The sequence below is a fragment of the Cervus elaphus genome, chromosome 10, assembly GCF_910594005.1.
Source record: "Cervus elaphus chromosome 10, mCerEla1.1, whole genome shotgun sequence".
Classification (NCBI taxonomy): Eukaryota; Metazoa; Chordata; class Mammalia; order Artiodactyla; family Cervidae; genus Cervus; species Cervus elaphus.
In genome coordinates, this window is record NC_057824.1 from 44,339,280 (window position 1) to 44,363,437 (window position 24,158).

The following is a 24,158-nucleotide window of genomic DNA, read 5'->3' on the forward strand; positions in this document are numbered from 1 at the left end:
AGCAGAGTTAGAATTTTATGTGCTCTATGTATACTTTATAGTACATTGGGGCACTTCATAAAAATCAATTGTACAGTACATTTATGTCCTTTTTTTAAAAAAAGACATGGATCATAATTTAAGATTTTAAATGATTGGAAAGGTTTATAATTTTTTCTCTTTACTTTTATGACTCACTATGAGAAGAACTTACACGGTGCCAAGACTGTGATCAGAAATACTAACCACCAACCACTATCTTGTTTCTTTGGGAAAATATGCTTCACGTTTCAAGATGATCTCTACATAAAACGGGGGCTTCCCAGGTGGCTCAGTCATAAAGAATCCACCTGCCAATGCAGGAGATAAGAGTTCGATCCCTAGGTTGGAAAGATCCCCTAGAGGAGTAAGTGGCAACCCACTCTAGTATTCTTGCCTGGGAAATCCTGTGGACAGAGGAGACTGGCGGGCTACAGTCCATGGGGTCGCAAAGAGTTGGACACAACTTAGCACAAGCACAAGCTACACAAAAAGTGACAACTATCATTATATAGTTTCCTCTCTTCAGTAACCTTATTTTGATGGTAATGGGAGTGATATTTCTCATGTTTTAGTTTAGTTTTCTTCTCTTTAATCAAATCACAGACTCTCTGTCAGCACGGGATTTTATTTCCTAAGTGACACACAGCGCATAGTAGGTGCTAAACAAACGGGTTTTCGACTTCACTGAACCAATATACAAAAATAAGAGCAGATGTGGTGCTCTTGTGAAAAGGCAAAAATTAGGGCATCAACTCTTGTACAGGAAAGCCAGGGCCCCTGATCATTCTTGAGGGAAATCTGTTCAGTTACTCATTATCCTCAAGGCGCCTTCTTCAAATGAACACTTTCAGGGGCTCAATCCATCTTCACAGCACTATGGCAGATGAACTATTCTAACATCTAATTCTTTTTATAAAGCAGAAAATGTTTCTCAAGCTCTTTATGGCTGATTGAACTAATTTACTGTGGAAGAGGCAGCAGCCTATCTTTAGATAAATGCTAATCAGGACGGTAGTGCTCTCTTCGGTCTGACTGCCACTATTATGCTGAAAGGGAAGGTCAACAGCTAATAAACCCAGTTAACAAGCCATTCTGAACTTCACTTTAGCTTAACACTCTTCAAACTTGCAGTCATTAAATCCATAGATTATTAGAGGCTGCCCTACTGTTTTCACTGCACACGAAGACAAACTTTCAGTAGAGTCATTAATTGAATTAACATTGTCTAATCCAATTTTATAGAGTGTAAACTGAGATATGACCACGGGGAAGGCTTTCTCAAATGCCTCCACAATAAACCAAGGGGAATACAGTCATCCAAGGTTAGACTTTGGCTGAACAGGGACAGGAAACATGGCACATTAATAGTTTCTTTTCCCTCACAGCCCTCTCTCCCTTTCTGTCTTCCTTGAAATCTTTCAATGAGTAAAAGAAAGGCAGTTCTTAGTCACTAGAGGATAGTTTTACACTGCAGAAAAGCCAGGCAGAGAAACAGTAAGGCCATTTGTATCACAGTCCCACACAACCCAGGACGACAATGCAGTCTCAGATAAGCAATAGTGGGATCCCTTTCTACCAGATATGACTGGATAATTAGTTCAATCCTAGACCCGGAAGAGACTAAGTCCTGCTATAATAACCAAAAGACTGTCAAAATATTCTAATGTAAGACCAAATGGCTCTAAGTCTAATTTAGAAACTAAAAACATTTCAACATTATACCCTAGAGAGTTCTCTATATAACAAGATGGGTAGCAAACTGGTTTAATCAGCGGTTTTTGATAAATCCTAAGACGCTCACTCCCTTGCCCTCATTAAGTATGAGAGAAGTCTGGTCCTTGATTATTTCTCACTGATCACTCTCTCCTTCTCAAACAAGAGGAGAAGGATATATGGTAGATTATTTTCTTTAAGTGGGAAGACAGCTGTTTTCTCTGTTTTGCCCACCTGTGGATAACAAAATGAGGGAGAAAATAAGAAGGAATGTGAACAGTAAACCTAACAACTGATCAGGACCAATCCACAATAGAATGACGCTATGACCATCTCGGTTCCACTTCATATGCGGCCCTTCTCATGTAAGGTTTCCCATCCCGAATGTTTTCTATTTTAAAAACAACAACAAAAAAGTATTTAGGCAATTAGAGTGGGTCTTTGTTCCTCGTATCTAAACAAGTCAGAAGCAAAAGAACACAATTTCCCATACTCCCTGGGGTCTGCCTTGGTTTAGAGGACAAGAACAAAAGTAAGATGTCTTTATTATTTGTTTAACTTATGACAATCCGGTTTTCTCATATGACACTCCATTTCTAAGGGCAGTAGAAATGTATCCATTGAGATCACAGCTTTGACCTAAATTATGCCTTACAGCAAGCGCTGTTACATGCCATGAAATTATTAATAGTATAATCTCCTTGAAAACGTGTATCGAAATGTAAAACACACATTCCGTTTTACATAATGTCTTAGGTCTGGTTCAAGAATTTCAGGCAACTTCCCAGGTCATGCTGGCGCTGCTGGGCCAAGGGCCATACTTGGAGCATTACTAATACAGGAGCTACTGAAAACTAAGCAGTGAGGAGAAACCCAAGGGGACAGGAGAAGCAAGGAGAGATTCAAAGAAGAAATGGAAGAAATGGTACAAGTCAGAGACATGTAAGAGGCACTCAAGGAAGACAGACCAATGGAAGCAACCCAAAGTAGTTCGGGGACAATGAGATAGTTTTAAAATCATGAAAATCAAGAGTAGTGAGTTTAAAGAAAGAAATTATTGCAATAATCCTTCAGTGATTCAAAGAAAAACATGTATCCCAGTAGTATCCACAAGCCAGCACCTTGGCATCTGCAGGGCCTTCATCTCCGGGTCAAGTCTATCTGTTTCTGTCTCTTGTTCCTCCCTTCTTTCCTCTGTCCTGCCCATTTACAAAATAAAAAAGAGCACGTAGTATACTCACTCAAATACATTAAATATGAACATATTAATGTCTATGCTCTTTGAAATGGCAGCCCTTGCCTGCTAGCTGTAAAGCTCCCCAAAGATCCACACAGTCATCTGAAGTTGGGAAACTTTTCCAACTTGTCAAGACAAAACCCACTGAAGCTAACTTGCCAGAGCTCAAGTTGGCACGTGGTGGAAGGCAAGAGCCATCTACAAACATTCAAACTGTTCCTTGCCAAGCTGTAGGGAAGTGCCAACCTAGATCTCCAATTAGGCCTTGGAACAACAAGCAAGCCCTTCCAGTGTGTGCACTTTTGAACACCCGTCAGCACTGCTTCCAGTGTGTGCTAGAAGGAGCCGACCTGCACAGAGGGGCTCACAGGCTGCTCTCACCTCTGCCTGTCCAATTCCACTTCAGAGCGCAAGCCTGAAGAAGCTGGCTTAGAACCAGAATGAGGGTTAGAAGCAGCCGAGCAGAAGCTGCTGGTGATGACAAAAACTAAGCAAGGGAAGATGCAAGGCAATGGCTGGGAGCCACCAAGAAGGGGGAAGAATGTTATTAGGACAAGTTTCTGCAGATGAGGCCAGCTCCCCCAGTGAAATCAAGGAGAGCTGCCTCGCCTTTCTTCTCGTGAAAGCCTGGCTGCAGATTAAGTAGTGGGCACCACCTCAAGTCCTGTGTGCCAGACCTGCAGCTGCAGTATCTATCCTCTGCGAATGATCCATCTGTGGACCGAGTCAGCACATTAGGGGTTTGGCAGCAGACGAGAAAGCAATCCATCAGTGAGAAAAATAAAAGGTCAGAGGGCACTGGGAGGTGACCCTCCTTACAACTTTTCATGCCGAGTTCAGAAACCATCGTGTCTGCTGGGCATAGTAATGGTAATCCCATCCACTTTTAGTTATCTAATCTGAAAACCCAGGTGGCTTACCCAACATTCTGAACTGCCTATTTTGAAAATATGCCTTGGTGAAAAAAGCATGAAGATACCAAATTTTTCATCCAAGTACAACACTGCAAAATAAGCAAGGATGATAGTAAGGGTGGAAATACTAGAAAAACAGGAGAACACAGAAAAAGGAAGACAGATGAGGGTTTGAATCTTGAGCTCAATCACTGAAAAGCCAGCAACTCTTTGAGCCTCAGTTTCTTTACCCGTAAAGTAAAGTAACTCTATGCAATCTGTGGAGTATTACATGTCAAGAGTATTACATGAGGTCATAAGTATATAAAGTTTCCAAGAGAACACACAACACATAACATGTGTTCAGTCACTGCTAGCTATTATTGTGATTATCATCTTGTTACCTGAAGTTCAATAACACTAAGGATGCCTCATAAACTCATTTGTGTATGTGTGTGTGTGAGAGAGAGAGAAACACAGGAAACATTAATGAGAGACTGTGATGGTTAATTTCATGTTTCAACTTGGCAAGGCTGTTTGTTGCAGCAGGTTATTTAATCAAACATGAATTTAGGTGTTGCTGTGAAGGTATTCTGCAGATGTGGTTAAACTCGACAATTAGTTGACTTTAAATAAAGGAGATAACCCTCATTAATATGAGTGGGCCTCATCCACTCAGTTGAACGCATTAGGAACAAAAATGAAGGTTTCCCAGAAAAGAAAAAAAAAAGTCTGCCTGAAGATTATAGCATCAACTCCTGTCAAGTTTCCAGCCTGTAGCCTGCCCTATAGGTTTTTATCTCGCTGGTTCCGACAATCAAGTGACCCAATTCCTTAAAATAAACCTCTTCTCTCTCTCTCTCTCTCTCTCTCTCACACACACACACACACACACACACACACACACACGCACATACATACATACCCCACCCACCTATTTCTCTGTAGAACACCAACTCATACAGAGATAGGGAGAATCAGACCCATAGACCAACAGAAATAAAGACAAAGAGAAGAAATAAAGAGAAATAAAAGGAGAGGAGAGAAAAACATAAATTAAGTGGAACTATTTAAAGAGGTAGGGGCTCGCTGCATAATTACTCCATAATTACTGGGAATACAGCACTGCCCTAACCAAGTTAACCAACATTCAGAAGGCTTTAAAAGCAACATTGTTTATAGTCTGATTGTAGTGTCACATAATACATGTTGATCTCAATTCACTACCTACTTGCTTCACTTTGGCACCCATTACCTGCTTGTTTCAAGGCACACTGCTGCATCAAAATTATTTTAAGATATAATTAGGGCTGACTACATTAAAGTAGCTTAGTTTTCTAGTAAATTGGCCAGAACTTCCTTTTCAACCCAGCCCCTGGTATTTTACTTAAAAGCCAGGCAAAAATGTTAATCATTAAAATAAAATGTTTAAGAATCCAAAATTGTAAGAGAAAATGAAAAGAAAAACCCTGGCAGTAGTGCAAACGCACTCCTAAAATTACTCTCATCTGTTTCAATGAGACCTGTCTGCCCACGAAATTAGTCTTGATTTATGTATACATTCTTATCTAAACACAGTCTTATCTAAATACAGTTTATAACCCTCTTTTGTAGTCTAGTCACTAAAGTTTCTCTTGAGGTATTATATAAAGACATCACAGATAATAGGGATAGCGGGAAAAGTTCTTAAGGATCTCTGACTTACATTTTTTTCCTTTATGGGTCATCATCCTTTTAATTGTACAGAAGCTATATTTGGTTGGCCTGAATTTGCAGCAGAATGGACACCCAGACAGATTTAACTCAGAATCTATCCCCTAGTTTAGAGTCTCATGTTAGTATGTTTATTATTTCACTTGGAAATCAATTCAATGAATTTAAAGAGTGCTTAGTTTTAGTTTAGTGAATGTTGCTTCCAAACCTCTAACCAAATTCAAAAAAAAAAAAAAGATAAGTAAAACACCATTCATAAATCTTTACTGTGGACCAGGAAGTTTTCTAAGTGCTTTGCATTAACCAACTCATGGCCCCCACTTTACAGATAAGGTCATCAAGGCCAATGAAGTTGAGAAAGTTGCTCATGGTCACATAATTGACAGGGAGCAGGCTCCAAATCCTGGAACCTTCTCCTTCCTTCCATCAACATACCATCTCTTCACACAGAAACAGTGACACAGATCCATTCTGATCTCCAGAAAGGAATTTAAGGAAACGACATTCACCAGGAAGACCAGCTTGTAATGCTGTGAGGAACTAGCGAAGCTATCATTTGGCTTTAAAGTGACACAGTTGTTAATGATCTCACTGAACTCAAGTTTCTGTTTTCCAATGGATTGGAAATAAAGATCCATTCATCATCGGTGATAATGAACTAATAAAAACACACACTGAAGTCAAAGTACATCAAGAAATCACCTGTCAGAGGGTTGCCTGAACAAATGCTTAGTTAGTTAAGAGTTAATCGGTAAAAGGCAAACCATTCAGCACTACACCCACAAGGAATGTTACTTCTCAGGCCTTTCACTCCTTTAACTGAATGGCTGGCTTGCTTAACTGTCCTCTTTGAAGTGATTTATTGAATCATGAAGGCATTAAAATCTATTAGTCTAACACCCACGAAAGTTCAGGGAACAGCATCTGTGTCATAAACAGTAACAAGCAGAGGCTTCTCCCAGATACTACCTGCAGATTTACTCATCAGTCCTGGATTTTGGACAGCTGTGAGATTCTCCTTCGATTTAGTTCCTACCAACTCTTCCTTTCCTCTGCTGTTTTGACCAATTATGGCAGATTGGGAAATATGTCGTCCAGTGGCCTCCTCTTATATCAATATTTGATTGCCCTCCACGTAAAACATCCCATTAAGTTAATCAGAAATTGATGCTCGCCCACAAACACCTTTTAAACAGGTCAAATTAAGATAAAACTCCATGTTTTTTGCCTCTGTGAAACTGGGACACTAAACCAGACATTAATGTCAGCTTACAGATTAAATGTCATTAAAGGCAATTTGTCACCCCCACACATTTATCTCAATCTAATAATTAGCTAAATGTCAGAGATAAACCTGTGTATCTGAATCCACATTCCCTTTCCTTCAGGATAAAAAGCAAGGCTGAAGGCAGTAAAAAATTTGGGTAATCTTAAATCAACAGGCCAATTTTGAAAAATTCAACAAGAATTAAATACAAGGTGGGGGCGGGGGTGGGCAGTGACCCAAGAAGAGGCAGACCCAGGAGCACAGGGAAGAATATGCTGTAAGCCCTTAAGTTCTGGGCATCACAGCTTTATGAAATCACTTTTCCTATCTACTCTTCCCCTAACCCATCTCATAGCTTGACCCTTTCCACATTAGTTTACCATAGTCATTATGTGAAGCACTTCTGTTCTGTCTGGATGCTGCCATGTAGAAAATAAAGTTCCAAGAGTAATGAATTTGGGGTGCCCAGTCTGGAGTAGTGGAAGGGGCCTTTTCAACCCAGTGAGGAAAAAAAACCTCTTCTCCCTTGATCCTCCTTCCCTCTCTTTCAGCTTCACACTTCTCAGAACATAACCTTCCAGTTAAGAGAAAATATTTTAAAAGCTGATTAATTCTGATAGACACAAAATCCAGTTAATTAAAAGAAAAACTTCCAATGGATGACCTTAAGAGAAGCTAGAAACTGTCCTATAGCATTTTCGGTTGGGAAAAAATTCATGAGGGTGGGGACAGAGGATGCAGGAAGGAAGAAAGGGAAGTGGGAACCACCCATGAGAATTCTGGCTAAGATAAAAAGGCATGGATTCTACCTTTTGGAGCACTCAAGATTCATTCAACAACAACAAAATCTATTCTGATGTGCAACATACTATAATAATAAACTACGCATAGTCACTGCCCTCATGAACTAATAGTCTCTCTTCTGAGGAGCTGAAACAACAGGCGATTGCTATAGAATGTTTAAAATGCCAACTCTGAGGAAACTCTAGGCAGCAGATATGGAGATGCCCTTGACCCCTGTGAGGATGCAGGCAAGAATGGAAGTAGGGTTTCTTCAAAAGGCAACTCCACAGTTTTGGTTTCCTAATATTACATTCCATTAAGTGCCTTTCTAAAACAATGTTTAGTTTCAGTATGGGAAGAGGTATAAGTGGGTGGCAGGAACCTGGCAAAAGTTCTGCGCAGAGGAATGGAATCTCAAGTAGATGACATGTCCTACATATCAGTGAGTCTCTGTGTTTGGCAAAGAGTAGACTTTCACAAATAATTTTGGAAGCACTGCTCCACAATCAAGTTGAACTAATAGTCTCTTTTACCCTCCTCCTTTATCCATCATGGACATACACTGATCTAGCGTGTGTCCAGTCTGAACATGACCGTAAACTGAAGGAAAATCCAGTGTTAGAACTAAATGAGGAGGTATTCTGGTAAACTGATGAGATTAATCAGGGGAGGAGTTGTTATAGAACCAATGGAATAAGAGATCCAAAATATGTTGCTGTGTGCCCCACAAATCACATGAAACCACATGTGAATTTTTTATATCAACAAATCATCTGGTAACAATCACAATCATACTGACATCCAAAGAACACTCATACATGTCCAGCATTGGTCTAAAAGTTTAACTATTATGAACTCATTTAACTGTCTCAACAGCTCTATCAGGCAGGTGGTTTAACTAAATTCATCAAGGTAACAGTGATAGTAACAGAGCCAAGACTGAACCAACCGAGAAGTTCCAACTTCAGAGTCTGTGTTCAAACCACTACATTACACCTCAATTCTTCTCTTACTAAGAATGTTACTGACCCGTCAATGAAAATAAATGTAAATGAAGTTAGGCAAACCAGTGTATAACAGAAAAAGGGAGGACAACCACAAAAACTATTTTAAAGGTAAGACTTAAGACTTCTTTCTTCTACCATAAGCAACTCACCAAAGCAAATTGCAAGTAGATTTCATGTCATATTAGATTATACCACAAATTAAGTCAGATTTATTGAGCACTACTTGCTATTTATAGGGAATCTGATTATGAAAAACTTGGAAAACCAGGATCTCTTTTGCAGAGAAAAGAGTCAATGACATAGAGAAGAGACTTGAGCAGAAATAAAGAAAAAGAAAAATCAGTGAAGTTTCAGTCTCAGCTTGGCTATAATAAGTTATCTTGAACAGTCATTTCTCTTTTATGGCTCTCAGTTTCCTGACTTATAAAATCAAGAGGTTAAAGCAGGTCCCTGGTATATTTTTTAGTCCATATAAGGTGCGGTTTTTGTGAAATCCAGATGCTCGCTGATTTTAAGGACGACTAGTCCAGCTGCACTTTATTACACTGAATATGCTTTATTTAATCCCTTCAACTGTGAATGCACAATTCAGCACACAAAGCAAAAAGGAAGATATAAAGGATGGTAGTTACAGAAAAATTTTTAAAAGGATACTATACTGAGATACTTCATGGACAGCCCCCAAAAGGGGTTAAAAAAACATACACACAAAAACTATTTCCAGATATAGGAACTAAACTGGGAAAGTAATTTGCATTTCTATGGGAGGCTTGATGATGGTTTGATGTGGGGAGGCTGCGTGAAATAGAGACCAAGAAACTGAAAAGAACATTGGGGAAAAGACAAAACAAAACCTAGATTCTATTCTCAATCTTCCTTGCAGGCTCTCAGGATGAGTTCTGAAGAGTCAATTAACCTTCTCATTCCTGAATTTATTTCCAAATTGCCCACTTCACCCTTGCAAATAATTCCAAATGGGATCAGTTTTTTAAAAAAATATTAAAAAAAAAACCCATCACAATTAACTGAATGTTTTCCAATTCTCATTCTGAAGACTGCCGTCCGTAAACACTTCAGCTGTGATGGCCAATTTGACTTTACTGGAGAAAAAAAATCTGGAAATACTTGTATATGAGCAGAAAGCCTTCTGTGGCTGAACAGGCCATAGCAGCCCCAGGAAAGAAGCTCTAGCTAACCCTCTGCAGGGCACAGAACCAGCTCTGAAGCCTATATGTGGGAATCCTTGTTTGCACAAGTCACAGGCATTCTGCCTTTCATGAAATGACAGCATACAGCTCAGAGGAACACCACTGTGCCCTGCAGATGTGGCCAAGACTACAATGTTTAAAGGTTACAGTGATTAAGCACTGTGATTAATTTAGTCTCAGCAAAATCAATTCCACTCAACCACAAATCTCTAATTTACATACCGGAGCAAGCTAAACTTGATTCTGATCAATATAATTTGAAATGTATGATAATGTCCCATCCTCCTGTTCCCAACCTCTCCCTCTCCCCATAAAGAAAGGTTTTATTGGGAAATCACAGAAAAATAAAATTTACATTCACTTTGGCAAAGTTAACACAAACTTTGATTGGGCTAAATATTATTTTATGCCCTTGACTTGGCCATGTTTCAAGCAGTGAAATGTACTGAACTTTAACCTAGATTGCTGCATAATGCAAGAGACAGAAATCTAGAAGTTGAGGCTTTATGTCATTGCCTCAGCAGTATTTATCATATATACCAGCTCAAAAACAACATCAGACTATGTCATGTTTACTGGTGTATCATACCCATTTCTATAAAAATACCAAAACATTTGTCAATGAAATGTACTTGACATCACTTTCCATTCTCTCCATGGTGGGGCCACACAATGTGTTAAGAGAAGGGAGTGAAAGGACAAAAGCAAATGAAATGACACCCTGTTCATAATCCTTTTCATCAAGAATTCCTGGTTTCTGTGTGCCTTCTCCAGACCAACTTAGCCACACAAAAGCTACCAGAATAGTTCACCTTATAGTCACCTCTCCATCCCCAAAACCTCCACTAGAACTACCGACCACACGATCCTAATCGTTAAATGAGAAAACATTACTAAAAGGAGGCCAAGGTAATACATAGAAGGAAATATAGAAACTCCACCCCTTAGTCAATTACATGTCACTAAATTAACACAGACCATTTCCGTCAAAGTGACCCTTTCAAAATAAGGGTCACTTCCATCACTTCTTTCTGTTTTTAATATAACAAGTCACCTCTATCACCTAGAAAACATTTCCTTGACCATTAGAACAACTGTCTATTCTTTCTCCTTTCTTTAATTTAATAACTGGTTTTAGAGTATGAGTTCTGCTTTTACTTAAAGTCTTTGTACATTCTCTTAATATATTGAGATCTGCCTTCCATGTTTCTGAAATTTTTCTCCCAAAAGGAAGCAATCGCAACACTCTGAAACCAAGTAGTACTGTTTCAGTTCCCCAGCTGCAATAATTACAAATATGGACATTACTCTGAATTTAAAATTTGAGTTTTGAACAACTGCAGGCAGGGAGATTGAGAATTCAACCCTCTGTGTCTAAACACAAGGCCAAAAATGATGACTGGTTGATGCTGAAAAACATCAATATTTATAGAATAAAATTCAGACAGAACTACAATAGAGACATTTGCCTCAGCCATGGACGTTTAAATGCTTTAATAATTTTGCTTAAAGGAGATACGGGTAATTCATTCGAGAATGAAATTTCATTTTGTTTGGTGTATTATTCATAGTCAGCTGCATATTATTTCTTTGCATAAACTGTGAATCAAGAAGAAAATCCTCTCACAACATGGATTGTATCACTTCAACTAATTCTTTTCTTATTGTCCTTGTAAAGTTTCTCATAAAGGACCCTGCCATTTATTAAGGAGATTATCATACCATGTTATCTATAATGATTACAAATGTGAACTCAGAATTCAGATACACCTGCCCTTAAATTCCAACTCAGTCACTTAACAGCTGGGAGATTTTGTACAATTATTGAACCTCAACTTTTTTGCATCTGCATCTTTAAAGATAGGGATAATGACAGTATCCAGTTCGCTAAGTTTTAATGAGGGCTAAGCGAGATCATTCCTTCAGTCACAGTATCTGGCTCATGGTGAGCACTGAACAAAACTGTTCACTTCTTATTGTTGACCATCCTCAGCAGGCACTGTCATGGGAAGAGGGGATATAAGGACAAGTTAGGACTGCCTTCTCAGCTGAGATAGCCATATGAGCTCTTGCCTAGGAAAAACACGAATGTAACACAGGACTCGGGAGAGTTGGGCAGGGGAGAGCAGCCACCAAATTTCACCTCTTCACATTTGAGAGATGTGAAGAGATCTTCACATCTTTCCCATTTCATCTCTTCAACATTCTTCACTTGGTTACAATAAAGCAAATGACAACTGTTAGTACCACATAAACTGGACACAAGAACCTCTAAGAGACTAAAAGAAACACTGTGTTCATAATCAATTTCTGATAAAATGGTAACAGTTTAGTACTGCATAAACTGTGGCTGCCTCAAAAGAAAGCTGCCACATAACAATAAGCACCTTGTTTGAAAGTCTTTGTTCGGAGTCATCTGCAGGACCAAGCCCTGGCAAGCTATCCACACCAGTTCCACAGGACCAGGTACATTACATGCTGGGCAACGTAACCTGAAACTTCCTGTGCCAACACCAGGGCAAGAACACCTACTGAACAAGACACTTCAAGCCGTTATCTTCCTACAATCACCTGTCATCTGAAGAGGCAGGCATGTCTGTGTACACGGGCGCAAAAGACGCAAAAGGCCTTGTGTGTCAGTGAGCACATGAGAGAACTACTGAAAAATCAGAGAGCAAGAGGAAATAATAATACAGTACTTAGAAGAAAGCAAGGAAACTAAGCCCAATATTGAAATCCTGATTCGCTGAACACATACACTGGGAGAATTGGACGAAATACTGGAGTAAACAAGGACACATGAGAAGACCTCGATCATTTCTGAGGAGGCAGGTTTTGTGTTTAAGTTCTCTTTTTTCCGCCATCAAAACCATCCCCGGAAAACAAGAGCACAAGAGTTAAGAGGAACGATTTTGCCTGGAGATAGGCCTTTCCTTTCTAATCCTCTGAATGAGTTTAGAGCAACGCCTCATTTGGCGCTTCACTGGATTTAAGACGTTTGTCTCTCTAAGCTCCTGTTTAACCTGAGAGCAGAGAGTGGGCTTCAGTTCACAGTCAAGTCTTCCCTGGAGAACAATATCTCACTAGAATCTCATAATAATTTGATTGTATTACTTTCATTTCTACAGTTGCTGTCTTACAGCAAGTGATACTTGGCACCTGTCTATTACAGAGACATATATTCTTTTTAAATAAATTTGCTTAGGCAAAAAAGAAAAAGAAACCAAAACTAGTTAGTTGAAAAAAATCTGCTGAATAAGTAACTGTAGAGATGGAACTCCAAAATGGCAAGAGTTGAAGAAGACAACAGGGGGTCCTTGGCTAATACAGTTATTACCTCATGGCAAATAGATGGGGAAACATGGAAACAGTGACAGATTTATTTTCTTGGGCTCCAAAATTACTGCGGACGGTGACTGCAGTCATAAAATTAAAAGATACTCACTCCCTGGAAGAAAAGTTATGACAAACCTAGACAGAGTAAAAAAAGCAGAGACATCACTTTGCCAACAAAGGTCCACAGTGTGAAAGCTATGGTTTTGCCAGTAGTCATGTACGAAAGTGAGAGTTGGACTATAAAGAAGGCTGATTGCTAAAGAATTGATGTTTTCGAACTGTGGTGCTGGAGAAGACTCTTGAGCGTCCCTTGAATAGCAAGGAGATCAAATCAATCAATCCTAAAGGAAATCAACCCTGAATATTCTCTGGAAGCTCCCATACTTTGGCAACCTGAATGCAAAGAGCCGATTCACTGGAAAAGACCCTGATGCTGGGAAAGACTGAGGGCAGGAGGACAAGGGGGTGAGAGAGGAAGAGATGGTTGGATGGCATCACTGACTCAATGGACATGAGTTTGAACAAACTCCAGGAGATGGTGAAGGACAGGGAATTCCGGTGTGCTGCAGTCCATGAGGTCACAGAGTCAGACAGGACTTAAAAGACAAGAGCAAGAGGAGAAACTGAAAGTTCCCTCCACAGTTCATCCTAACTATGTCCATCTCCCATTCTGCCTTCCATGGGTCAACACTGAATTTCATTAAGTCAGTCAAATGTGGAAAAGAGGAACACACAGCAAGGTTACTAAAAGAACTACTCAATCCAATAGTTCTTCCTCTACATGGGGGAATTTAGGAGAGCTGGAAGTGATACTCGCTTTAGCAGAATTCCCAGTTCCCACATTAGAGATCCTTCTCATCTCTGCTGGCTGCACTCAGTTTCACAGGATATGAATTTCAGGAGACCGGATTTATTTTTCCAACCCAAGTTAGTCCTCGAGGTTTAGACAGTCACTAAATTGTTGCCACCAGCTTTAGGAAAGGAAACAAGTTTTCAGTAACAGAAAGATTAATAAGTCAAGTCACAGAAAGATTAATAATCAAATCATTGTTCACTGCAACACAGGTAGGTACAGTTGCAAGCCTGTGGCACAAATAATATTTCAGTTTTCAGCTGCTTCTCCGCATTTCTACCCCTTGCTGCACCAAACTTTAGAGAACTAAATTCTTCCAGTAAAGGGTGTTTCCCCTGAAATGTGCTAATGTCTATAGAAAGCAACCATGTGGAAATTTCCTGTATAAAATATTCTTTCTCCTAATTTCTCCATGCCCGCAAAACACACACATATACACACAATCCTATTCACCAGCACTTAATTCTCTATAACCCAAGCTCTAGAAAATCCTTTTGCTAAACTATCACCTGTTTGATTTTTTTTTATACCCATAGCAGAAATACCTTAAATTATAAATACAATTCAGTTATCTGATCTGAAAAACCATCATCACACAGTGATCATATCACAGAGTTTTCTTTCAGCTGAAGTACACGGGCAAAAAATTTTGTCTCAGTGTCAGTGCTTTCAGATATTAAGCTTAATCTGATCTTCCTGATTGCAACAGTAAAGTGAAGTCTTCTAACACCATTAATGTACAATTACCTGTAAAGGATGCTGACATGACTATCTTCACTGTGCCCCTGGACACAGCCCCTCCCTCCTGAACACAGGGATTGACGCACAAAGGAAGGAGTGTGGGTAACAAGCTAAGGGAATGGATCGAGGAAGAAGTGGAAAAGGGGAGGCTGAGGACAAATAAAAGCAAGTGAGACAACGAAGGGATGTGAAGACAAAACCAAGTATGGAAAACTCTTCATTTCTGACCTCTCAACACCATAAAGTCCTGTATTTTTACATGACTTGCCCTGGAAAATGGATGTTAAAAATCATTTGTGCTTTCGGCTTTCGGCTAGGAGGAGGCGAAGGTGCAACTTTCTTCGGTCGTCCCGAATCCGGGTTCATCCGACACCAGCCGCCTCCACCATGCCGCCTAAGTTTGACCCCAACGAGATCAAAGTCGTGTACCTGAGGTGCACCGGTGGGGAAGTCGGTGCCACGTCTGCCCTGGCCCCCAAGATCGGCCCGTTGGGCCTGTCTCCAAAAAAGGTCGGTGATGACATAGCCAAGGCAACTGGTGATTGGAAGGGTCTGAGGATTACAGTGAAACTGACCATTCAGAACAGACAAGCCCAGATTGAGGTGGTACCTTCTGCTTCTGCCCTGATCATCAAAGCCCTCAAGGAACCACCAAGGGACAGAAAGAAGCAGAAAAACATTAAGCACAGTGGAAACATCACTTTTGATGAGATCGTCAACATTGCCCGGCAGATGCGGCACCGGTCTCTAGCTAGAGAACTTTCTGGAACCATTAAAGAGATCCTGGGGACTGCCCAGTCTGTGGGCTGCAATGTTGATGGCCGCCACCCTCATGACATCATAGATGATATCAACAGTGGTGCAGTGGAGTGCCCAGCTAGTTAAGAACTGCAAAGGAAAAAGAAAAATAAAGGATCATTTGACAACCAGTGGGAAAAAAAAAAAAAATCATTTGTGAGTTAAATAATAAACTGACATATTCATAAAGAAGGTCTCTTTGCAGAGAACTAAAAATATGAACCACAGAGGCAGAAGAGAATTGCCCTAAATGCCAGGGCCCAGGGGCAAGAAGGTGGAGAGTATGACTCTCTCTTCAGCCAGTTCTGCTTTTCTGGCCCTTCAAACCTGTATGCCTCCCTGCCCTAACCGTTCAAGGTTGTTAAATGGTGTCTACTCGTTAATTCTATCTGCCTTTTTCCCTCACAAGAAAACTCAACTGGTACCTCTGCCGGTGTCAGAACCCAGAACTACCAATACTTTGTAGAAAGCAGGGGAGCAGTAAGAATGAAGAGGAAGGCGAAAGGAGAAGGTAGCCTGTGAGGGGCTCCCTTCCCTGAATGGCAGTCCTAAGAAAGCAAGCCTGGGCCCCTTCTGCCTCATGGCAGAAGACTCAGTGACTCTTCCGCTTCACAGCCCTTCCCCATGAGACATGGTGACATCACCAGACTGAGGAAGCAAGAGGGGGTTCTTCCTACTGTATCCAGACCACAGGCAGGCATGGAAGCGACTCCATCTTTCAGCCAGGGTTGAGAGGGTGCATGGCCACCATGGAGCTCAAAATCCGTAGATGGCTAAGAAGCAAGAATACACAAAAAACTACTCTCAAGGATGGAAAGATAGTAGAGAAATACTGCTTGTTCAGGCCACCAGTACCAAAGACTCATGGCCACCTACCTCCCGTCTACACATCCTCGTATTTTTTAAATTAATTTTTATTGCAGATAGCTGCTTTACAAAGTTGTGTTAGATTCTGCTGTATGGCAAAGTGAATCAGCTGTACGTACATACATCCCCTCCTTTTTGGAGTTCCTTGCCGCTTAGGTCACCCCAGTGCACCGAGCAGAGCTCCCTGTGCTAGACTGTCTGCTCCATCAGTTATATCTAGTTTACACCTCGTATCTGTCGTGTATATAAATCAATCCCAGTCTCTCAATTCACCCCGCCTGCCTCTGCCCCTTGGTATCCATACATTTTTTCTCTATGTCTGTGTCTCCATTTTTGCTTTACAAATAAGTTCATCTGTATTATTTTTCTAGATTCCACATATAAGCAATATTATACAATATCTGTATTTCTCTTGCTGGCTTGTTTCAATCTGTATGACAGTCTCTACGCCCACCCACATCTCTACAAATGGCATACTTTCACTCCTTTTGATGACTTAGTAATATTCCATTGTATATATGTACCACATCTTTTTCATTCATTCCTCTGTTAATGGATATTTAGTGTAACTTCATGGTGCAACTGGATAAGTCAAGCTTTCTCATTTGGAACATAATATTTCTACCATCTATTTTCTATTTCACAGGAAAATGGTTTCCAAGTTCCAAATCAGTAACTTACAAATCATTTTTTGTAACAAAGACCTTGATGAGCTAAAGTAGAGGAGAGAGGTAAGCAAGGAAATTGGGGTAGAAATGAGGAAGCAGAACAAGGAAGGAGGAAAGTACAAGGAGAAGAGACATGGTTGACACCAGCTTTGCTCTGTCCAGATTCACTTCTGCAAGCACATCAGAGGTGGATGCCAATTCCAGAATTATGCATTATTTCATCAGCCAAAATGGCTGAGTGACCTTTTCCATCCTCAGTGCCCCCTTCACTCCCCTGCCAAGCGTTACTTAGTCATGGTTGAAAATAGGGCCTTTGGAAGAAATCTTGCCTTTTCCTAATTTCAAGTCAACATCTATTAATATTTTAAAGAGATACCTCCAGTAAGATTTACTTAGTAATCTGGCAGACCTTAATATATAAAAACAAAATTAAGTATGTGTGAAAAATTACTCAAGTAACTAAAGCAAATCTCCTCCATGGCTGTCTGACAATGGCTTTGATCCCTAGAACTGAGCTTTTCCTTATAAACTTTTCCTCCCAATTTCCAAATTTTGTTTCCTGAGCACCACTGAAAGAATATATCATGTTTGTAGGGTATCCAGTTTGGCTATAATTTAAGATCTTTAGACAGAATCAAAAAAAGATTTCAGTGATGCATATAATAAACATACTCTGATCCCACCTCAGAACAGGTTAGATGATACAAAATCTCAGTGGCTGAAAATAACAAAGGTTTACTTCTCACTCACACTACCATCTACAACAAGTCAGTAGAGGTTCTCCTATTTAGAGTCATTCAGGAATCCAAGCTGATGGTGTGACTGACATCATGAATATTAACTAACCCTTACAGAGAAGAAAGGGGCTTCATAATGGCTCAGAATAAAGAATCTGCCTGCAACGGAGGAGACATAAGAGATGAAAGTTTGATTCCTGGGTCAGGAAGATTCCCTGGAGGAGGAAATAGCAACCCACTCCAGTATTCTTGCCTGAAAAATACCATGGGCATAGAAGCCTTGTGGACTACAGTCCAAGGGGTTGCAAGGAGCTGGGCATGTCTGAGTGACTGAACATACACACACAGAGGAAAAGAGAATACACAACCAGTAGAGCACATACCCAGAAGTCATGCTCACATTTCATTAGCAAAACAAGTCATGTGGCTTCCCAAAGTTAAAGTGGCCAGAGAAGGCCATGTGACCAGAGAGGAAGACAGAGACAGAAGAGCTGAAATATCTGCAGACAGCCTTAATGACTACCAAAATACATGGTACTATTCTGAATACAACTGATTATGAAACTTCCAAAATACTAACTATAAACTGAGATGCAAACTTTTTATCCTATTCCATAAGATTAGGAGAAAAAAACCACGATTAGCAGTATGAGGGCAGCAGACAAATTTGACAACTCTCTCTCAAGTATTATTTACTTTCAACTGACCTAAGACCAATGAAGATTGCTTCTTCTTTTAGTTAAAAATATCCTTCATGACAGATGAAATATACTTTGAAAAATAAAGCTTGCAAGTAATACATCTTTGTTACTTACCATCATATACCACTGAACAGGGAAGACAGGTATCTGTTAGTCCCCAGGGAATAACAAAGACAAAACCATACATTTGAATAGTACTTTACAGTTGAGAAAAAATATTTTGACAGGTCATTTTAGGTAGGCACCTAAACTACAATTTTTCAATATTTTAAAGGTGAGCAAGGTAGAATATGCAAATCTCTCAAAAAAACAGAAAGGCTTGGAACTAACCCAGTCAAAATACCAACTCAGGTCTCATGAGAGCTAAGCTAGAGGTCAGTTCCACCATTTACAAATCCTGTGGCTGAGGGCAAAGACTTTAGTACAAGTCTCATTTTCTTCATATGTAAAGCAGATGCAACACCTTGGACCAAGTTACATCATAGGATTATCACGAAGAGTGAATAAAAAAGTACATCTGAAAACACTTTCAGTATTGTAGAAGAAGACTCAAAAATAAAGGGGCATCATTTTGATTATAGAAGATCCTTATTACTGGTTGCTGCCCGTACTAATACATGCACAAAACCACAGAGGGAAAGGCAAGAAGCAGTTCCTTCTTTAAATAAAATCAAAGTTTTGGGATCACCTAGGTTACTATTAAGGTTACTAATAGGTTATTTGCTGCAATTCAGAGAGAAGAATATAGCCCTCTTGTGTGTCAACCAACATTATGTCTAATGTCAGCGCTGTAAGCAAATTATTCATTTGCCACAAATTCAGAACTTGCTACAATACTGTAATAAAACACATATTTGGTTTTTGTCATAGTTTCCTGACATAAAGCATCTAAATGCCTTGGAATTCCTGAGTGACACGAGTGTTCTTGGGTTTGGTTCTGAGACAACTTCTGCAGATGCCCGACCAGCTTCAGGAGGATGGGAGCTGGCTGTCAGACAGACAAGGCAAGAGTACAGGGTTGGGGCTTCCAGCCACACCCCTCCCCACCTCCAGTCTGGGGAAGAGGAGAAGAGCTGGAGATCTTCACACCAACTGTCAGTGATTTAACCCATCATACTAGGGTTTAGCATGGACTAAACCTTCCATAAAGTACCCTCAAACGACAGGGGTCAAGAAGTTCGGGGTCGGTGAACACACAGGTGCTGGTAGACTGGCCTACCTGGAGAGAGTATGGAAGCTCTGCATCTTTACTTCACTGTTCCCGACTTGTGCACCCCTGCCCCCGTACCTGTTCCGTGCATCTTTTCCACTTGGCTGTTCCTGAGTTGTATCCTTTACACTAAACTAGTAAGAAAAAACAGCCTAAAACAAATGGTAACAGGTAAAAGAAATAAATATATAATAAAGTACACCACAGAAGAGTGAAATATATAATACAAGGTAATTTTTAAATGGATTCGAAAAACAAACAAAAAAGGATTACCTATCAATAACATAACAAAACTAGGGTCTCACCTCAGGTCATACATTAAAATAAATTCCAGATATGAACTGAAGAGTTGGCAACAAGTAATAAAACCATAAAATAAAGGAAAATAGCAGCTAAGATTGATGGTATGTGGGAGGAGTATACAGAAAAAAAATATATGGACATGTACACACTTAAAACAGTCATATAAGTAGTTTGTTCAAAAATAAGAAAGCAAGTAGCAGAAGGAAACATTTTAAACAAATGAGATGAAGGGTTAACATATTTGATGTTGAAAAATATTTAACTAGTCAATAAAAGCAGTAGGACAGAACAATTTACAGATGAAATACAAACGATCAATAACACATTGATCCAATGTCCAATCTTTCCAGTAAGAGAAGAAGGGATATGGGAAAAAGTGAGTGATCATTCACTTCAAACATCTATAAAGGTAAAGCACATCTGGTGACATCTGAGGGTAGCAAGACCACAATAAGCAATCTTATGAATGTGGAAAATGTGAATTGATTAAAAAAAAACAAAAAATCTTAGAGGGCTTCCTTGGTGGCTCAGTGGTGAGGAATCCGCCTGCCAATGCAGGAGAGACAAGTTCAATCCCTAATATGGAAAGATCCACCATGCCTCGAAGCTACTAAGCCGGTGAGCCACAACTACTATCAAGCCTGTGCTCCAGATCCCAGGAGCCACAACGACTGAGTCCACGAGCTCTAGAGCCCGTGTTCCACAACGAGAGAAGCCGCCACAATGAGAAGCCTGCACATCACAGCTAGAGAGTAACTCTCATTCGCTGCAACTAGAGGAAACCGGCACAGCACCCGACGCCCCGCTCCCCCACCAAAACACCTTAGGCAACATGTTTCAGGTGTCTAAAATAGACTTTTTAAAGATGGACGAGTAGTAAACAGTATGAGTTTCAGAGACAAACGGTCCAGATTCAAGTCCTAACTTCACCTTACACGCACTTTGTGACCTTGGGCAAACTACACTGTGTTTTTCTGCCTCCGCTTTACTCATGTCTAAAATATAGATAATTCATTCTTGCTTTTTGGATTAATGGGCTCCCCAAGTGGTACTAGTGGTAAAGAATCTGCCTGCAATGTAGGAGACCCAGGTTTGGGAAGATCCCCTAGAGAAGGGAATGGCTACCCACTCCAGTATTCTGGCCTGCAGAATTCCAAGGACAGAGGAGCCTAGAGGGTACAGTCCACGGGTTCACAGAGTCGGACACGACCAACAGACTTTCACTTTCACTTCTAGACTGATATGAGAATTGAAATGTGCAATGCATGTAAAACATGTACTACAGTGAGTGCTACATAATAAATGTTGAATGAAATTAGCTATCATCATTACATCACCACTATCACTACCACCAAATCCATCCTAACAAATGACCAAAGCACTTTGTTCTGGTGTACAAGAGGAATACACATACACATTGACCCTGAAGGAAAATCTACAAGGAAATATACCAAAGGAAAGAGTGATCACTGTAGAATTACAATTTTACTTCTTCTATAACAGATTTGTAAGTTTTCTACAAAGAGTATGTTACTTCTTGGAAAAACAGCTATCATTCTGAGGAAAAGAAGGGAGAAGCTACCTACTTGAAGTTGTTATATTTACCTTGTAATGATAAATACAATAAAATTAAACAAAATCAAAGTTGTTTCCAACGATTATCTCCTCAGTGTATCTATTCAGGCATCCTGCATTTCTAAGTTCTGTTCCTCACTGAGGAACCCAAGAAAAATATTTAAAGTAATAGGTGTAAAGAGAGCAATTGAAGATAAATATCTAGCCCTCTCAAAAGATAGTAGAGTAGACCCTTGAACAATGTAGGAACTTGGGGCATCGACACAATCCCCACCTTCCCCACCCCTAAGCAGAAAGTCAAAAATCCAGGAGTAAATTTACAATCTGCCATCCTTATCAGTGGTTCTGCATCCGTGGATTTAGCCAACCACAGATCATGCAGTACTGTGGCACCTACTTATTAGAAAATATCTGCGTATCGGTAGACCCGCACAATTCCAAACTGTGTTGTTTGAGGGTCATCTGTGCATCACCTCTGCTGACTATACTCAGCTAAAGTCTTGGGAGGGAAACAAGGATGTCAGAACTCTTATTCTGGGTTCAGAGTACACAGAAAGCATGATCAGAAATCCCTGGTTCTTGTGGAGGTAAAGGTAGCAAAGCTGACTCTCTTCACCTCTTCCCTTTTTTGGAGTGAAACCTCGGAAACAAAAGGGCTGCCTTGGCAGAGGTGAGATTTCTGTAAGGCATCTCCACAAGACATGAGAGAGCATGCTGTTAAAAGCCTCCACGATCCCCTCTGCTTCCTCCAGACTCTGCTAACAGGATAAAGTGAGTGATGGGGGCGTAAAGTGAGTGATGGGGGCATAAAGTGAGTGACGGGGGCATAGGATCATTCTGTAGAGGTACCACACAAGCAACCTCCTTTAGGACTGGGGGGAGAATTATCAAAGCTCTTGTACCATCTGTCTGTGGAGGGAAGAGGGGAAAAAACACAACAACAACAGCAGCTGGTGCAAGAAGTAGCAAGATGTTGGTCCTGGAAGTGACAAGATGGGAAATGACAGGAAACAGCTTTTCACTCCTCCAACAGCAAAAGAAGCGTGCAGCCTGTGTTCCAGTGTTTGAAAACCTCCAGATGCTGCCCTCGTCTCACATTTCCATATCTTTGTTCAGACAACATCTGAAAGCCTGCCTTTCTTTTTTTCAAGCACTCTCTTTCTTCGGAGGAACATACAAAGCTATCAAACAACAGGGCTTCTCCCCCTCCTCCCTCCTCTCTCCTACAGGCAATGTGGGATGAATTTTAAGTGTCACTGTGGAAGAAAAAAAAATGTACATACAGCATCATGTGAGCCTCTGTGAAACTTTTTCCAGTTGTCGATTTCAAGTAATACTTACCATGTGCTCTGGATTCCGTCATTTGGCAGTTAAACTAACATTAGATTTGGAGGAGAACTTCTAAAGAGCTGAGGAATAAAATCTCTGCGATGACCAGAGCTTAGGGGATGGGGCGGCCCGGGCATCTAATGACGACTTGGAAACGGTGGGCAGCACTTCCTGAACCACGGCACTAAGCAGCACCACATGCATGCGTTTCTCTAACTTCAAACTCTGGGCTTATGAAGTCAGAGATGTTCTAATGATATACACACAGCCCAGTGTCAGAATTTCAAAGGACTGACATACAATGTTAATAAAATGTTCTCATTTAGCGTTATCCCATGTGTTAAAGATACAAAACCAGTTTTCTTAGAACTCTGGAATATGCTCATAAAATATACTAAAATTATATTGGGTAAAAGTTAACACTTTATTGGGTGTCACAGATCATGTCTGGGCATTGCAGCACTTCAGGCTCCATCAGCCTACGTGGTCTTGTATGTGGTACACAGCTGCAAGCTCCCCTCTGTTCTCCTTCATCAGGTCAGCTCAACCTTTACAACTCAGGTTGGATTCCATCTCCAGTACGTTTCCCAACGGCCCCTCTCTGAGAGAGTGAGTCTTTCCCATGAACTCAAATAGTATTCACTGTCCAGTTTACAAGAAATAAAGTAAAATAAATATAGACTGTTCTTTCCATGTGCTATTTAAACAAAGTCCCAAATTCCTTTTTTGTTTTTGTAATGGCTCACTATTGCCTACCACAATCTGTGTATATTTTATTCTGGGTTTGACATGCTGTGACCCCAACAGACACACCTGGATCCTTCATCTTCCTGTGTCCTGTCTAGTTCAGTCACTCAGTCATGTCCAACTCTTTGTGACCCCATGAACCACAGCACTCCAGGCCTCCCTGTCCATCACCAACTCCTGGAGCCCACCCAAACTCATGTCAGTGATGCCATCCAACCATCTCATCCTCTGTCGTCCCCTTCTCCTCTTGCCCTCAATCTTTCCCAGCATCAGGGTCTTTTCAAATGAGTCAGTTCTTCACATCAGGTGGCCAAATATTGGGGTTTCAGCTTCAACATCAGCCCTTCCAATGAACACCCAGGACTGATCTTCTTTAGGATGGACTGGCTGGATCTCCTCGCAGTCCAAGGGACTCTCAAAGAGTCTTCTCCAGCCCCACAGTTCAAAGGCA

General features: G+C 40.5%; 2 protein-coding genes across 7 annotated transcripts in view; one reads left to right on the top strand and one right to left on the bottom strand.

Annotated features, from left to right (window-relative positions):
- Positions 1 to 24,158, bottom strand: part of AUTS2 (activator of transcription and developmental regulator AUTS2) — a 1,192,920-nt gene that overhangs the window by 776,495 nt on the left and 392,267 nt on the right. The gene's annotated exons all lie outside the window — the stretch shown is intronic.
- On the top strand, positions 15,062 to 15,701 carry LOC122701693 (60S ribosomal protein L12). Its single transcript, XM_043914912.1, has one exon. The coding sequence runs from the start codon at positions 15,160 to 15,162 to the stop codon at positions 15,655 to 15,657; it is 498 nt and encodes a 165-aa protein (XP_043770847.1). The 5' UTR covers positions 15,062 to 15,159; the 3' UTR covers positions 15,658 to 15,701.